The sequence below is a fragment of the Xenia sp. Carnegie-2017 genome, unplaced genomic scaffold, assembly GCF_021976095.1.
Source record: "Xenia sp. Carnegie-2017 unplaced genomic scaffold, XeniaSp_v1 HiC_scaffold_1, whole genome shotgun sequence".
In the NCBI taxonomy this organism is placed as follows: domain Eukaryota; kingdom Metazoa; phylum Cnidaria; class Anthozoa; order Malacalcyonacea; family Xeniidae; genus Xenia; species Xenia sp. Carnegie-2017.
The window spans coordinates 621,437-635,382 of NW_025813402.1; the positions used below are offsets into that span (position 1 = coordinate 621,437).

Here is a 13,946-nt window from a genome sequence, read left to right on the forward strand (position 1 = left end):
AACATTTGTTGGTAAAGTTTGCGAGTCACATTAGCCTATGTAAAATAAAGATATGAACAAAACGATAAAATTCCAATTTTGAATCAAATGAGGATGAAAATAGAAATGAAGACGAAAATCACGAAGGACTGGAGCATGAGCAACATGACGAAAACAATTCCCACGAAGAAAACGTTCTGCAGGAGAATCTTGTAGAAGATCAAGTAGGGATGGAATCAGACGTTGACAGTTATGCTGAACTTTTAATATCTTGCTTGAGGTTTTATATTTGGACTTTAGTGTTGAAATATTTGATTTAAATCTACCATCAATTCCTGATGAACTGTAAGTGTGACTGTATGTATAAAAATATTTTATTTGTAGAAATGTAGAAATGTAGAAATGCACAAACTATGGAGTTAAAATTTGTTAAAATAACTATTTAGATAGAATGTACTCTATTATGCCTGTAAAATATAAAAATTTGTAAAAATTCGAAAAATATGAAGATAAAAATACATCATATTACCATGCTAAAAACGAAACTAATTAAAATAGTGCTATTTTGATACCACGCTTAAATTGGCTTGAGGTGGGCACATCATTACGTCTGTAAAATGTAAAATTTGTGTATGTGCTAATTTTAATAAAGAATCTTTTCACTATTTGCCGAAAACTTACATTCGCAGGATAACGACAATTCCCCAACTTGATCTCACGTGATCTAGAGTTAAGCTTATCATTGGCTGAAATTGAAGTGCATTTTTCATTTTATTCGGCGAACTTTCTCGATTTTTAGTTCGTGCGTTATTGCATGGATTTGTTCAGTCGTCCATAGATCCAACACCTAAGGAATATGCAATGTACGTGTCGTTTCTTGGTGAGATTTGGGTGAGAGCATTAAGACTTTTGGTTCTTCCTTTGATTGTATCCAGCTTGCTTTTGGCAGTCGCTGAATTGAAGTCAAAACAGAGCGGAAATTTGGGAAAAAGAACATTGCTGTATTATCTTATGACTACAATGTTTGGGGAGTAATTTGTTTATTTGTATTTAACCTGGAAATGTTAACGTGAAAGAACCAGAACCGAACGAAGAAAAAGTTGAACCAATACCTTCTGTGCTTGATCTTACAAGGTTTGTGCAAAATATTCATTAATTTTCGCCCTGCTTTTGCTTTTACTGCAAAAAATTTTCTTATACGTATAACTTTTATTTCTATAATTTAACGACAATGCTTTTTACTTTTTCAATATGAACATAATAGCTCAACATAAAACATTTAAAAAAGCCATCACAATAATAAAATAAAGAAAGATTAAAGGTTTTTTTTTAATAATAACGTTTCGTCTTTAACTTAAGACATCTTCAGATTATTTGAGATGAATTATATACATGAGGTTTTAAATACAAGCATATATTACAGGGTGTTAAATTACATGTGAGGGGAGTAGGAAGTTTAGATGACGGAATGAAATGAGAATGGCGGTATATTAAAGAAGGTGAAGGGGGATTGAGTTGCCTTGGGTGTTAAGAGAGGGTTTAAGTTTCGATATAAGAAGGCTTTCATGAATCATAAGGTCATAATTGTCTGCTTTTACTTTACTAAATGAAACCTTTTTATTAGAACGTAAATGCTTCTTTCGCAAAACTGTGCAAGTGTGGAGATTTCTAAGTGTGTAGATAACCCATTCACCTTCACTATTGTGAAACAATAATAAATACATTTACGATATTAGTTGTAAATACATTTTATTATGTCATATGAACCATACCAAAGAGAGCAAAGGTAATGTTACAAGATCATAATAAGAACATCTAGATTTTAAACGGATAAGTTAATCTTAAACACAGCCTTTACAACAATGACATTGAAATATGAAAATTGCAATAAACCTTCCACACTCTACTCATCACACACTCAATTTCACATCTCTTTGAGACAGTGAGTGGAAGGTTTATTGAAATTTTTCAATTTCAAAGTCAAAAGATCTTTACTCCTTTTGAATTTTAAAACTGCTTTATATTTTGCCAAAAGTTTGCTGAGATTTTGTTTACGATTGTAACATGTGACAGCCAGGGTTATGTGTTTATTAGCATAATTATCAGTCAGCCAAGCTTTTTTGAAACCATTATGAATCAACATTAACGTCATCTGACGTCGTACATAAACTGTTCTTAAGCAAAGAGCCACTGATCTGATAATAGACAGGATATAGCTTCTACAGGTATCAAAAGTGAAGCCTAATTATATATGCAAAATTCACTTCCGGGTACCACGGCGAGATACAAATTACTATAGAAATGTATGGCGGATAACGTTTACATACATGGATTTTCGAATATTTAAGACCTTTCGCGACTCCTTACTAACCTCAAGTATTAGTCATGGATAAAACAGGTTATTTGAATCGATTTGACATCAAAATGATTCCTATAGCTGTAAAATATCGACGGCATTTATGATCTAGTATACGTTTCATTTCTTTAGAAATGAGGTGAGTTACTTTTTTTATCATTCTTTCTTTATGTTGAGAAATTGTTGACATTTTATTTTTGCTGTAACTTCATTTTTCATGAGCAAAGTACTACTGATGCTTAAACAAGACAAGTTTATTCGGTTTCTTTCGCACTTTATCTTTAGTTTCTATTTCTGTAGTTGTTTTCCTCAAATGGTATACTCGCACCTTGCTGTAACATTTAGATATGGTCTTAATGAGTGAATATGATTTTTGTGAACAGTCTCAGTAACTGCCTCAGAAATTGAAAAGCGAGCAGTGAACTATCTTGCATTGGCAACGATGGAACAAAATACATTCTTGCATGTACAACTTTTAAATCAACACTAATGTCGATATTTTACAGCTATAGGAATCATTTTGATGTCAAATAAATTTGCATAACCTGTTTTATCCATGACTAATACTTGAGGTTAGTAAGGAGTCGCGAAAGGTCTTAAATATTCGAAAATCCATGTTTGTAAACGTTATCCGCCATACATTTCTATAGTAATTTGTATCTCGCCGTGGTACCCGGAAGTGCATTTTGCATGTATAATTAGGCTTCACTTTTGCTACCTGTAGAAGCTATATCCAGTCTATTATCAGATCAGTGGCTTTACCTCATATTCATCATGTCATTTTAACCATTGAGTTCCAGTGAACTCCATATATATATATATATCTGGAATGATAACGACAATACATTTTATAGATAAAAAGTTGAAGCCAAAGTCCTAGTCTCTTGCGCGGTTTGTACGTCAGTTCCAGTCCGTCAAAGTCGAATATTCACGCGGTTTGTACGTCAGTTTCATTCCCCTGAGTGCCAAACATACACGGCCAATATAAAATTTGAATACAAATTGCGAAAGCATAAACATATAAACAACATCACTACAAACAACACACGAGGCTAATTCCTCGCAAAAGGCTATTTTTTACAGCTGAAACTTTACTGCAGTGAGCTCGTTGTAACTTATAACTTGTAACGAGGAAAAGCCAACTGAAAATTACACTGTATGCTAAAAAGACAATACAATAGAAAATATGACGAGAAAATATTCAAGCATAAATTTTTCTTTCGTCGGAAGGTAAATTTTCAAACGGTGTCAGACAGTGTTTGTCTTTTTGTCATTTCAGTGGATTTAAAGATCTTTTTCCGAAGAAAAAAAACTTGAATATCCAGTTTCATAAAAATATTGAGTCTATAACTCGCATTTTACTTTTACAGAGCGATTGTATTTTTAGTCGATTTTGATAGTGATTGAAATACTAAATGGTTGTCATCTCGATATCAAAATTGAATATCCTTAAAGACTTTGCATTTCATTTTTGACTCTGAAGATGACTACCGCTAAGGTTGTCGAAACGTCAGTCAACAACAACAAAAACAGTCCTTCTCAGGACTATACCAACCTGGACGATCTACATTTACAAACATGTAACGATACTCCCGGGTTTGAACCAAAGACTTTGATATGTTTTAAAGGAAAACCGCAGCGTAAGAGCAGATCGACTAAGTTCACCTCATCTTGCTTCTCGATTTATCACTATGATTCACTTTCCGTGAACCTTTTCATTCCAAAAATTTCGTTATTTTTACGCTCTGATCAAGATCCGAACTCTACCATTACCAAGGGACAAATGATTTAAAAAAAATTAAAATGAGCACGCGAGAGACTAGAGCCTGACGTGTGATGACGAAGGATGACAACAAATATTTTTTTGGCTTCAATTTTTGGCTTCGGTTATCATTCCAGTTATTCAAATGTCGAGTTCACTGTTGAGTTCTATAATAACTGGAGCGGCTAACTTTACTGGGGCGAGGATGCAAAAAAATGGCGGCCAAAGGACGTATTTCCGCTGAAATGATCGCTTTGCAGAAAAATAATATTCTCGACCTCCCCCTGGTGTCTATAGTAAATTATAAAGAATTTTTCAAAAACAAACACGATATCACAGAATATGGATATCGTTAGTTCCATATTCTGTGAAGATTCTTTTTTGTCATTTCTTTTATAATGCCAACACTTTAATCGTTCAATTGTTGGATGTCGTAGTTTCCACAAAAAGGAACATATCGCTTCTCACAGGTGAGGTAGTTGTTTGTTTTGTTAGTCCGTCAACGATTGAAAAGCAATTATACATGCACTTGAAAAGCCATAAAATACATATTAAAGATCGTATTTTTTAAGACTGACTTCAACGCCAAATATACTGATGTTTTCCTGTTTTTGTTTATAAAATTCTGCATACTTTTCTGTCATTTGTTAATGCATGAAATCGTAAATTTACCCATTTATTTGCAAAATAGTTTCTCTAAAGCAAAAAAGACCCTGCACACATTTTGCTCTGTGAGTAAGTATCAAAAAGAAATGATCAGCCTCAACGGTACCCATGATTTGGAGCAGAGCTTTCTATGTTCTATTTGCTGACAACATGCAGGGAAGATCAAGGAGTAAAGATGACTGGAAGATGTTATTGACCAGGCAGAGTCTTAAAAAATTATAATGCTGTAAAGATAATTGATTTATTGTCTGCCCTATCCAGAGTTATTTAAGTTGATCGTGGTCAAATTCTATGGATGGAGACAATGGATTCACTAAGGATGCCTTGAATGCTTTGAAGTTAAAGTTCATGATCCAAAGAAAGATGGCAAGAAGGTTGTGTGTGTTTTGATGCTTAATGAAATGTCAATTCACAAACATGTAAAATGGAAGGCCATAAAGTTTGTGTCTATGTAAACATTTGTACTGAGATTGATGATGACTCGATGCAGATGTGAAGCTTCAAACTGTATAAGCCATTGGGTTTTATGTAACTTAATGTTTAAATCATGTCATATCTTTATCAAAATATTTTAGTTGAGTGTTGTTTGAATGTTACTAATATCTAATGCACTATACTGAAGCATTAAAGATTCAGTGATGAAACCTTTAAAGTTACTGTACTGTATATTTCTTATATATTTCTTATATTTCTTTAAGAAAAATTTGAGCTTATTTACCTATTAGAGTACAGAATGGAGATTTATCATATGCATTATTGCTGCTTTTTTAAAGAAAAGTTTTTCACTTTTCAAAGCTTTTCTACAAATTTTTTGCTTCTTATTTCTTATGATGAGATTGATGATATAGAGGTAATATAATCCAATAACTTTCTAATTTCTAAAAAGCTTTTAAGCTTCTAGCATAAAAGTACACTATAGGTATGTAATTCATTTGGTTTTATTGCTTTGCTATGACATATCTACTTGTATGAACAAAACACCAGATGTGGATACTCTGAGAACAAAATGCACTACCAACTTCTTATGAAATTTATTATTGAGGTGAAAACTGTGTTAATCATTCAAATTATAGTGCACTTTTATTGCAAATATATAAAAACAAAACAAAGTGAAAAAGAAAGGTAGAAGTATTAAAACTACAAATGAATTATAAACACCATTGGAAGCATAAGTGTTTTGATGATTATTTGCATTTTGCCCAATTCATATATCAATACAACAAAATCAAAATGTGCTACAACTTTACAAGTATTTGTTGCAGTTGCACTTCAGAACGTCACAAAAGGTTACTTAAAGTAATTTCTATACAATATTGTTTGTTTTATTTACCAAACCTATGCAGACTTGAGTCTTTTGAAATTTCATATGAAACTCAATTACAGAAAATCCGTAAATATCCGGAGATTTAATATGTACTTTTTAAAGAAACAAGTAAAATCCTACAATTGTGGCGAAAACGCCATTGCCCATCGCATGAAAAGAAGCAAAATAGCAATGATAACAAATAAGCTAACTTCTCTCTCGTGAACCGTGGAGATGAACTATGATATACTTTTTTGTATAGACTAAAGAGTTTAATCGATCAAACAAGTTTGACGCTGGTAAGAAAACGACGCACATCTGCATTCATACATGTGTAGCCGACATATAGGTCTTTCGTCGATAGTTATAAATGCATCCTCGTAGGAGCAGATAACTGACAACCACAGTTGACTCGCTGTTATGAATTTAAGGTTTTTACCTTCATTTTCATCAAAAAATTGCTTGCCGAATCCCAAATACACACATACATTTTCCTCACTCTTTCCTCAGGAGGGAGTGGGAAATTGTGAAATTTTCGGAAAAGCGGTCAATTTCGGTAAATCTCAGCGGCAACGGACGAAATCCGCCATTTTTTTGGCGTCATCGGATATCTAAGGCCGCGCTTGAGATAGCCGCTCCAGTTATTATAGAACTCAATGATTTTAACTTTTAAATATGTTTATGTCAAGATTTCAATTGTAGAATGATTATTATATATACTACTGAACATTGTGTACAACAGACAACTGTCAATTAATGAGTTGTCAAGGTAAACGAACCTTAAGAACCAAGAATAGCATGAAGCTTTGTTTCACACCACTGTATATGACTGATCATTCTCATTGAAATGCATCAAATTGCAATATTGCTACATAAACACAATGAGGATCAACATTTTGATGTTCACGAAAACAAGATTTAATTATTTATAGATGTCCCAAATGTGCACAGCAATGTAATTATATCTTACAATACCTGTGCCAGGCTTAAATATCATACAATCATAAATAATCTTTGAAAATTTCACTGTTTGATTGTAAACTGTTTTCTTTAAGATAAATCCCATTTCACCACCAACCTATGTTGTCATGACAACAACAATGAATCGAGAAGAAGGTTTGAAAGCTTTGGAAACATCTGTCAAAGACATTAAAGAAGTCATTATGAACAAGAAAGGAACATTTGTTTTACAACAAGCTGTAAGTGTTTGGTTTATATTTCTATGAAAAGTATATTGTATCACTAAAATGACATCCCCATGGTGCCTCTACTATCCTCATATCATCCTGTTACCATTTCCCTAAGTACCCCATGCTGTATTAAGATGGACATATTCAATCATTAGTCGTTTATTTGAAAATTACAATGACACCATCCCAATGCATTGAAATCAATAATATTAGGATCTTGTGACATTGGCAATAATTTATGTTAACTGTCCACAAAATTAGTTTTTCCTAAAGCTAATTATGCATTGTGATATCATAACAATGTCTTTTGCATATTGAAGAAAAGTTATGTGTCTCAAAACAAAATAAAATAACAAAGCACATGTTCACATCATTTACACAATGTCTGTCTCATGTTTGCTTTCTCTGACTGTGTAACTATTATCAGAAGGACATCACTTGAGTCCATTGGACATTTTGCACACCTGTATGATGTATCAAAGATTTGAAATTATACAACTGACGTATGTTTAATGAGCTGCTGTTTTTTTTGCAGCATCAGAGAAAAAAATAAAACAAGCAGAGTTTGTCATGTTCTTATTCGAATAGTACTTTATGTTTAACTTAGGAGCTAAACATGTTTCATACAAAATGTTTTATGGTTTTTGATTGGTTATATGAAATGATCTTTAATATGTATTACATATAATTGAACAACTGTTTTTCTATTGTGTCTGTTGACATAAAATTATCAGTTTTAACAGAAATATGCATTCATAGAGATCAGAAATGTAAAAATCTTAAAATGATTTAAACTTATTCACAAAAGAGTTCATTATTATATTTTATTATTATAACTAACATTTTTATTTGACTTGATGGGATACTCTAGGAAGCACGGCAAATCTTCGGCTCGTGGTCGATGGTAGTTATCGGAATTAGCGGGAAAAACTACGTCAGAGGTCTGGTACCGACAGAGAGACGCGATTCTTGTCATTTCATTCTGGATAGTACGCCGTCCATAGAAGCTCCTCAGTTCGTAGATATATAAAAATTGCCAAATACCAGCTGTTATCCTTCTGTAAAAGTAAGTAAACATTTTTAGTTAACGTTAGAATGGAGTTTTGTAAATTTTGATGAATTCAGACAACAATATTTGTCGTCGTTTCCAAAATGAAAGCGAAACCAATGAAAAATGTATTTGTAATTGCAACTATGTTCAACGCATTTGGGTATAATTGTGACAGTTTTTATCGTACAAAGAAAATTGTGCCGGGCTTTCGTCAATAGCTTCAAATATCTATTCTTTTGACCGGTTTTATGCGCCGTATCCAGGTATCAAAACGTTGACGACCTAACATCTATGTACTTATTATGAACGTGAAAATATTTAAACCAGTTATAACCAGGAGGCGTCAATTTCCTGAACACTTAACTCTTTAAACATCGAAACATGTTTTATAATATTTAAGTCACGCTTAAGTGAGAATCGTGTGATAACTTTTGACGTATGTATTGGCTCTTTTGTTTTGATTGTAACAAATCTTTTGCGCACAAAGGCATATAGAGTTCCCGTGAGTGAAAATAATTTAGTGTAAAATTATCGTGTTGAAACTTTCAAAGTCATTATTATGGATCAAAAATTACTTTGTAGCTTGTTTTTTAATACATTCTGAATCTTTGAAAATAATTAATTCATTCTTTGGTATTTGATTATAAATGATGTAGCCACATAGCACAAGTGTTTATCACTTCCTCATAACTGTGGTTCATTGGAGCATGTTACATTTGATTTAACTTTTCCGTTTGATATTTTGAAGTTTTTGCAATAGTTGAAATGTTTATCGTAAGTCACGATCAAATTTACTTATTCGTTGGATGAAAAACTATCTCAACAAAAATTTCAATTACATGAGGCAAAGTTACGCAAAATAACGTTTCCCACAACGGAAGTTTCATGTTTGTACTAAAATATGCACATCACTAAAATATATACTTTTCCGCTAGATTTAATGTCGTGAAACCTTCGTATTGCGATTCCTTCATAAGCTTTGAAGGAATTTTAATGCAAATAAATAAACGTTTACAACTGTAGCCATTGTGAATGTATCGACGTTCTCGCTTTAATTATTTAAAGGTTTCTAATTAATGTTATTCATTTTTTCTGGGTTATTTTTGTAAGAGTATCTATGATAAAATAAAGATATGATCTTATAAACATAAGTTAGAAAACATTCTTTCATAAGTATCTACGATGTTCTTTAGAATGCCTCCGTGTTTATCAAAATCAATAATGAGAGACGTCTACACCATTTATCCACAAAAGAATAATGCTGTACCACAATACAACCAAACGATCACTGCTATGTTCCAAAAAAGACCTGAGCGAAGTCCTTTCGCTAGACCTGATATGTACGATATTGTGAGCTTGCTTTACATTTCGAATGAGTTGGTTGAAAAAGAGATGATGAAAAGTGAAGGAGAAAATGCACTCTCGTTTATTCTGTCTCATCTTGATGACCAATCAATGACAGTTTTACTTGGAACCTACATTAAGAAATTTTCAAATGTACTATATTTACGAATGACGCCTTTCCTCTTTTCCATACAATGAAAACTACCTAAACGGTTGGTTTACGCAGAATTTTCACATTGTAATGATGCAGAGGGCAAAACTAATCAAGATGTAAAGATTTTAATGCAAGTAACAAAGATGAAGCAATTAAATATATCATCCAGTTTGAAGAAAGAAGAAGAATGAAATACTGAGTTATATTTCCATGGCACTGATCATTCGTCTGCTCAGAATATTCTTGAGAATGGCATTAAATTAGGTAAAGGTGGTGAAAAGTGTGACTTGTCGCATAAGTATGGTTTCTACATGGCAAATGATTATGAATACTCGTTAACGCAATATTCTAATATAACAGAAGCAGCCCTTCTCATTTTTTGTTTACGCCCAAATAATTTGAAAAGTTTCCAAGAATTGTATTTATGTGGTAAGAGCAATCAACAAGACTTTGTTTCAGTTACTCCTTACTTTAGGGCTGGAAAGATAAGCTGTAAAGGTTCCATGAGCAGGGAACTATTTTCGGCATTAGAAGTGCGATTATATCAAAAGTCCAATTTCATGCGATGTTCGTTCAGCAGGTGACCAAAGGAAAGATATTCTGCAGGTTTGTGTAAAGAAACACAAAATGGCTGAGACAATGAGCAATAGACAAGACTTTCTTTCAGTTACTCCATACTTTACGGCTGGAAGGATAGACTGTAAAGGTTCCATGAGCAGGAAACTATTTTCTGAATTACAGAAGTGCGATTATATCAAAAGTCCAATTACAAGTGATGGTCATTCAGCAGATGACCAAAGGAAGATATTCTGCAGGTTTGTGTGAAGAAACACAAAATGGCTGAGACAATGAGCGGTTCTCCATTATTGGTGGGTGCAGTCTTTATAAAGCCTGATTCTGAAGAGAACAATTCGTTGTTGGGTTTTGATTCATTTGTATATTGAAAACAACATTTTGAATCTGATGCTTAGCAATGGCCTGTTCATGTGTATTTAACTTCTTCAACTGGGAGGCAACAAGCATTCCAAATAAATCATTTTAATCTTTTTCCACATTTTTTTTGTTTTGATGCTTAATTGTTTTCTGCATTGTACGAAGAAACTGTATTTCTTCTTGCTCAACATCAACTTTTGTCTTTGACCACTTTTTATGTCCAGTTGTATCAGATATATCAGTAATCTTATCATCAAATACTTCATCTGGCTTTATTCGTTGACAGCCATTGTCTTCATTTAGTAAGCTGACATGCTCAATTTCATCATTGGTTAACAAACTACAATTACTTGTCGAGCCGCTGCCGGTATTTGATACTGACAAATTAGTTTTGTTGCTCCAGACTTTATGTATGGTACTAACCACTGTAGAAAATTATAGTCCTTCAATTTTGTTTTAGAGGAAACAACAGCTGACAGAGATGTTCCAGATTTAGTTACTTTTTTAAAGTTATTTCTTTGCTTGCTGAATCTTTTTTTTAAATTTTCAAACAATTTTTTGGCTCGCTCACCAATTATTAAAGTAAATGGTTTGAACCCGGGAGTATCGTTACATGTTTGTAAATGTAGATCGTCAAAGTTGGTATAGTCCTGAGAAGGACTGTTTTTGTTGTTGTTGACTGACGCTTCGACAACCTTAGCGGTAGTCATCTTCAGAGTCAAATGAAAATTGTTTTACGTTCGAATAGATTCAGATTTTCTGCCACTTTTGCCCAAGCATTTGCCACGCCAAACTTGTCTTTATAATCTTTATATGTTTTATCATATAAGCAGGGAATCTTACGCACTTTCTCGGCCAATTTTCTGGGTTAAGTGATTGAGCACATGTTGAATCCGCCATTTTATACTCCAAAATTTTCATTCAAGATGACGTCATTTTGGCGATTAACGCGAATAAATATCAAAAATTATATCGCGGTTGTTAGTCTACGTTTATTGCGATTATTACCACGTTCCCATATGGGATTATCGCGTTTAAAGTTAATCGCTGTCGCGTTTTCGCGTTAAGCCTATAGTGGAACCAGGCTTTATAGATCAAAGGTCTCGACCAATGAAATTGCTCAAGTTCTTCTGGTGATTATATAATTATATATAGTCAACGGCGCGGTATATTTATAGTCTTTGTTATTGTGAATTGTGAAATTGGGAGTTGAGAGAATTTGATTTGAATTGTATTCAAAGCTTCAAATTTTCAACAATGACTTCACGAAAGCGTTGCTACAATGGATTAAAACATGCAAAACAACATATGATATTATTTTTCATTTTATTCGGCGTACTTTGTGGATTTTTTACTTGGTTCTTTATTGCATGGCAATGTTCAGTCGTCCATAGATCCAACACCGAAGGAATATGCAATGTACGTGTCTTTTCTTGGTGAGATTTGGGTGAGAGCTAGACTTTTGGTTCTTCCTTTGATTGTATCCAGCCTGCTTTTGGTAGTCGCTGAACTGGAGTCAAAACAGAGCGGAAAATTGGGAAGAAGAACATTGCTGTATTATCTTATGACTACAATGTTTGGGAAGTAATTTGTTTATTTGCATTTAACCTGGAAATGTTAACGTGAAAGAACCAGAACCGAACGAAGAAAACGTTGAAGCAATACATTCTGTGCTTGATCTAACAAGGTTTGTGCAAAATATTGATAAATTTACTGAGTTTGCGCCCTTCTTTTGCTTTAACTGCGAAAATTTTCAAATGCGTGTAAGTTATATTTCTATCAGTTAACGACAATGCTTTTTATTTTTTTTGAAAGCAACTTTATTTACTATAACGTAAATGCTACGTTCGCAAAACTGTGCAAGTGTACGAGATTTTCGAGCGCATACGGTAATCGCGTTATCGCAATACTCACTTGATTCTTAATCTTCTATTTGTGACAAACTTGCCTTAAGTACAAGAGGTGGCTATAACTTTTTATACATTATTATATTCATATTTGACACTTTTTTATTATGCCATACGAAGCACAACTACCAAAGTGATCAACGCCACAAGATCATAATGCTATGTTATAGAATACCTGTCCACTCATTATCTACTTATATAATATGCCTTGTTCTTTATACTTTGTTCTTTATTTTGACCTTTAAATGACACTAAATGATACTTGATAAATAATAATTGAGAACTAAACGATATTTTAGTTTAGTGATAAACACCACAAGATCGTAATGCTATGTTATAGAATACCTGTCCACTCACTATCTACTTATATAATATGACTTGTTCTTTATACTTTGTTCTTTATTTTGACCATTAAATGACACTAAATGTTACTTGATGAATAATAATTGAGAACTAAACAATATTTTAGTTCAACTTAAGCCTGTAAGGGTGCCTTTAAAAACGGACGGGTATTCTTTTATCGCTCCGAGATTTTAAATGGATAAGTTAATCTGAAACATAGCCTTTACAACAATGACATTGAAATATGAAAATTGCAATAAACCTTCCACACTCTACTCATCACACACTCAATTTCACATCTCTTTGAGACAGTGAGTGGAAGGTTTATTGAAATTTTTAAATTTCAAAGTCATTGTTCTAAAGGCTATGTTTCAGAATAACTTATCCATTTCAAATCGTTTTATTTCATAGCTTTTAACCTTTTAATAACGGATCATTGTCAAGTGTTGATTGCTACCATTGGATCGTTTCATTCCTAATTATATAATAACCAGAAGAATTTGAGCAATTTCATTTGTCGAGAGCTGTGATCTATAAGAGGACATATGCAGGGAATTGTCGTCACTTTCACTGATATAGTAAAAGTTGAATAAAAATAACCTTGTGGAAGGCCTGAATAACATAAAACGATGAATTGTCTTTTGACAATTTCAGGGTGTGTTTGAAAACTGTTTTGTTCTTCTATGTTGTCAGGAACAACTACAATGAATCAAGAAGAAGGTTTAAAAGCTTTGGAAACATCTATCAAAGCCATTGAAGAAGTCATTATGAACAAGAAAGGAACATTTGTTTTACAACAAGCTGTAAGTGTTTGGTTTATATTTCTATGAAAAGTATATTGTATCACTAAAATGACATCCCCCTGGTACCTCTACTGTCCTCATATCATCCTGTTACCATTTCCCTAAGTACCCCATGCTGTATTAAGACGGACATATTCAATCATTAGTCGTTTATTT

At 33.0% G+C, this 13,946-nt stretch overlaps 1 protein-coding gene across 4 annotated transcripts in view; it reads left to right on the forward strand.

The window, feature by feature from the left end:
• Window positions 1-1,000: 1,000 nt before the first annotated feature.
• The window catches only part of LOC124440936 (eukaryotic translation initiation factor 2 subunit 1-like), a 53,663-nt gene continuing 40,717 nt past the window's right edge, over window positions 1,001-13,946 (forward strand). The window contains exons 1-3 of one of the 4 annotated variants that reach the window (XR_006946829.1): window positions 1,094-1,113; window positions 7,122-7,265; window positions 13,681-13,790. Coding sequence is in view for 1 of the 4 variants with exons in the window: in XM_046991364.1 (XP_046847320.1) it covers window positions 13,692-13,790 (99 nt within the window). In the remaining 3 variants the exon portion in view is untranslated. Of the gene's footprint in view, window positions 1,114-1,663; window positions 1,766-7,121; window positions 7,266-12,084; window positions 12,426-13,680; window positions 13,791-13,946 lie in introns of those variants that run through there. The other 3 variants (XR_006946830.1, XM_046991364.1, XR_006946832.1) reach the window with 3 other exon arrangements.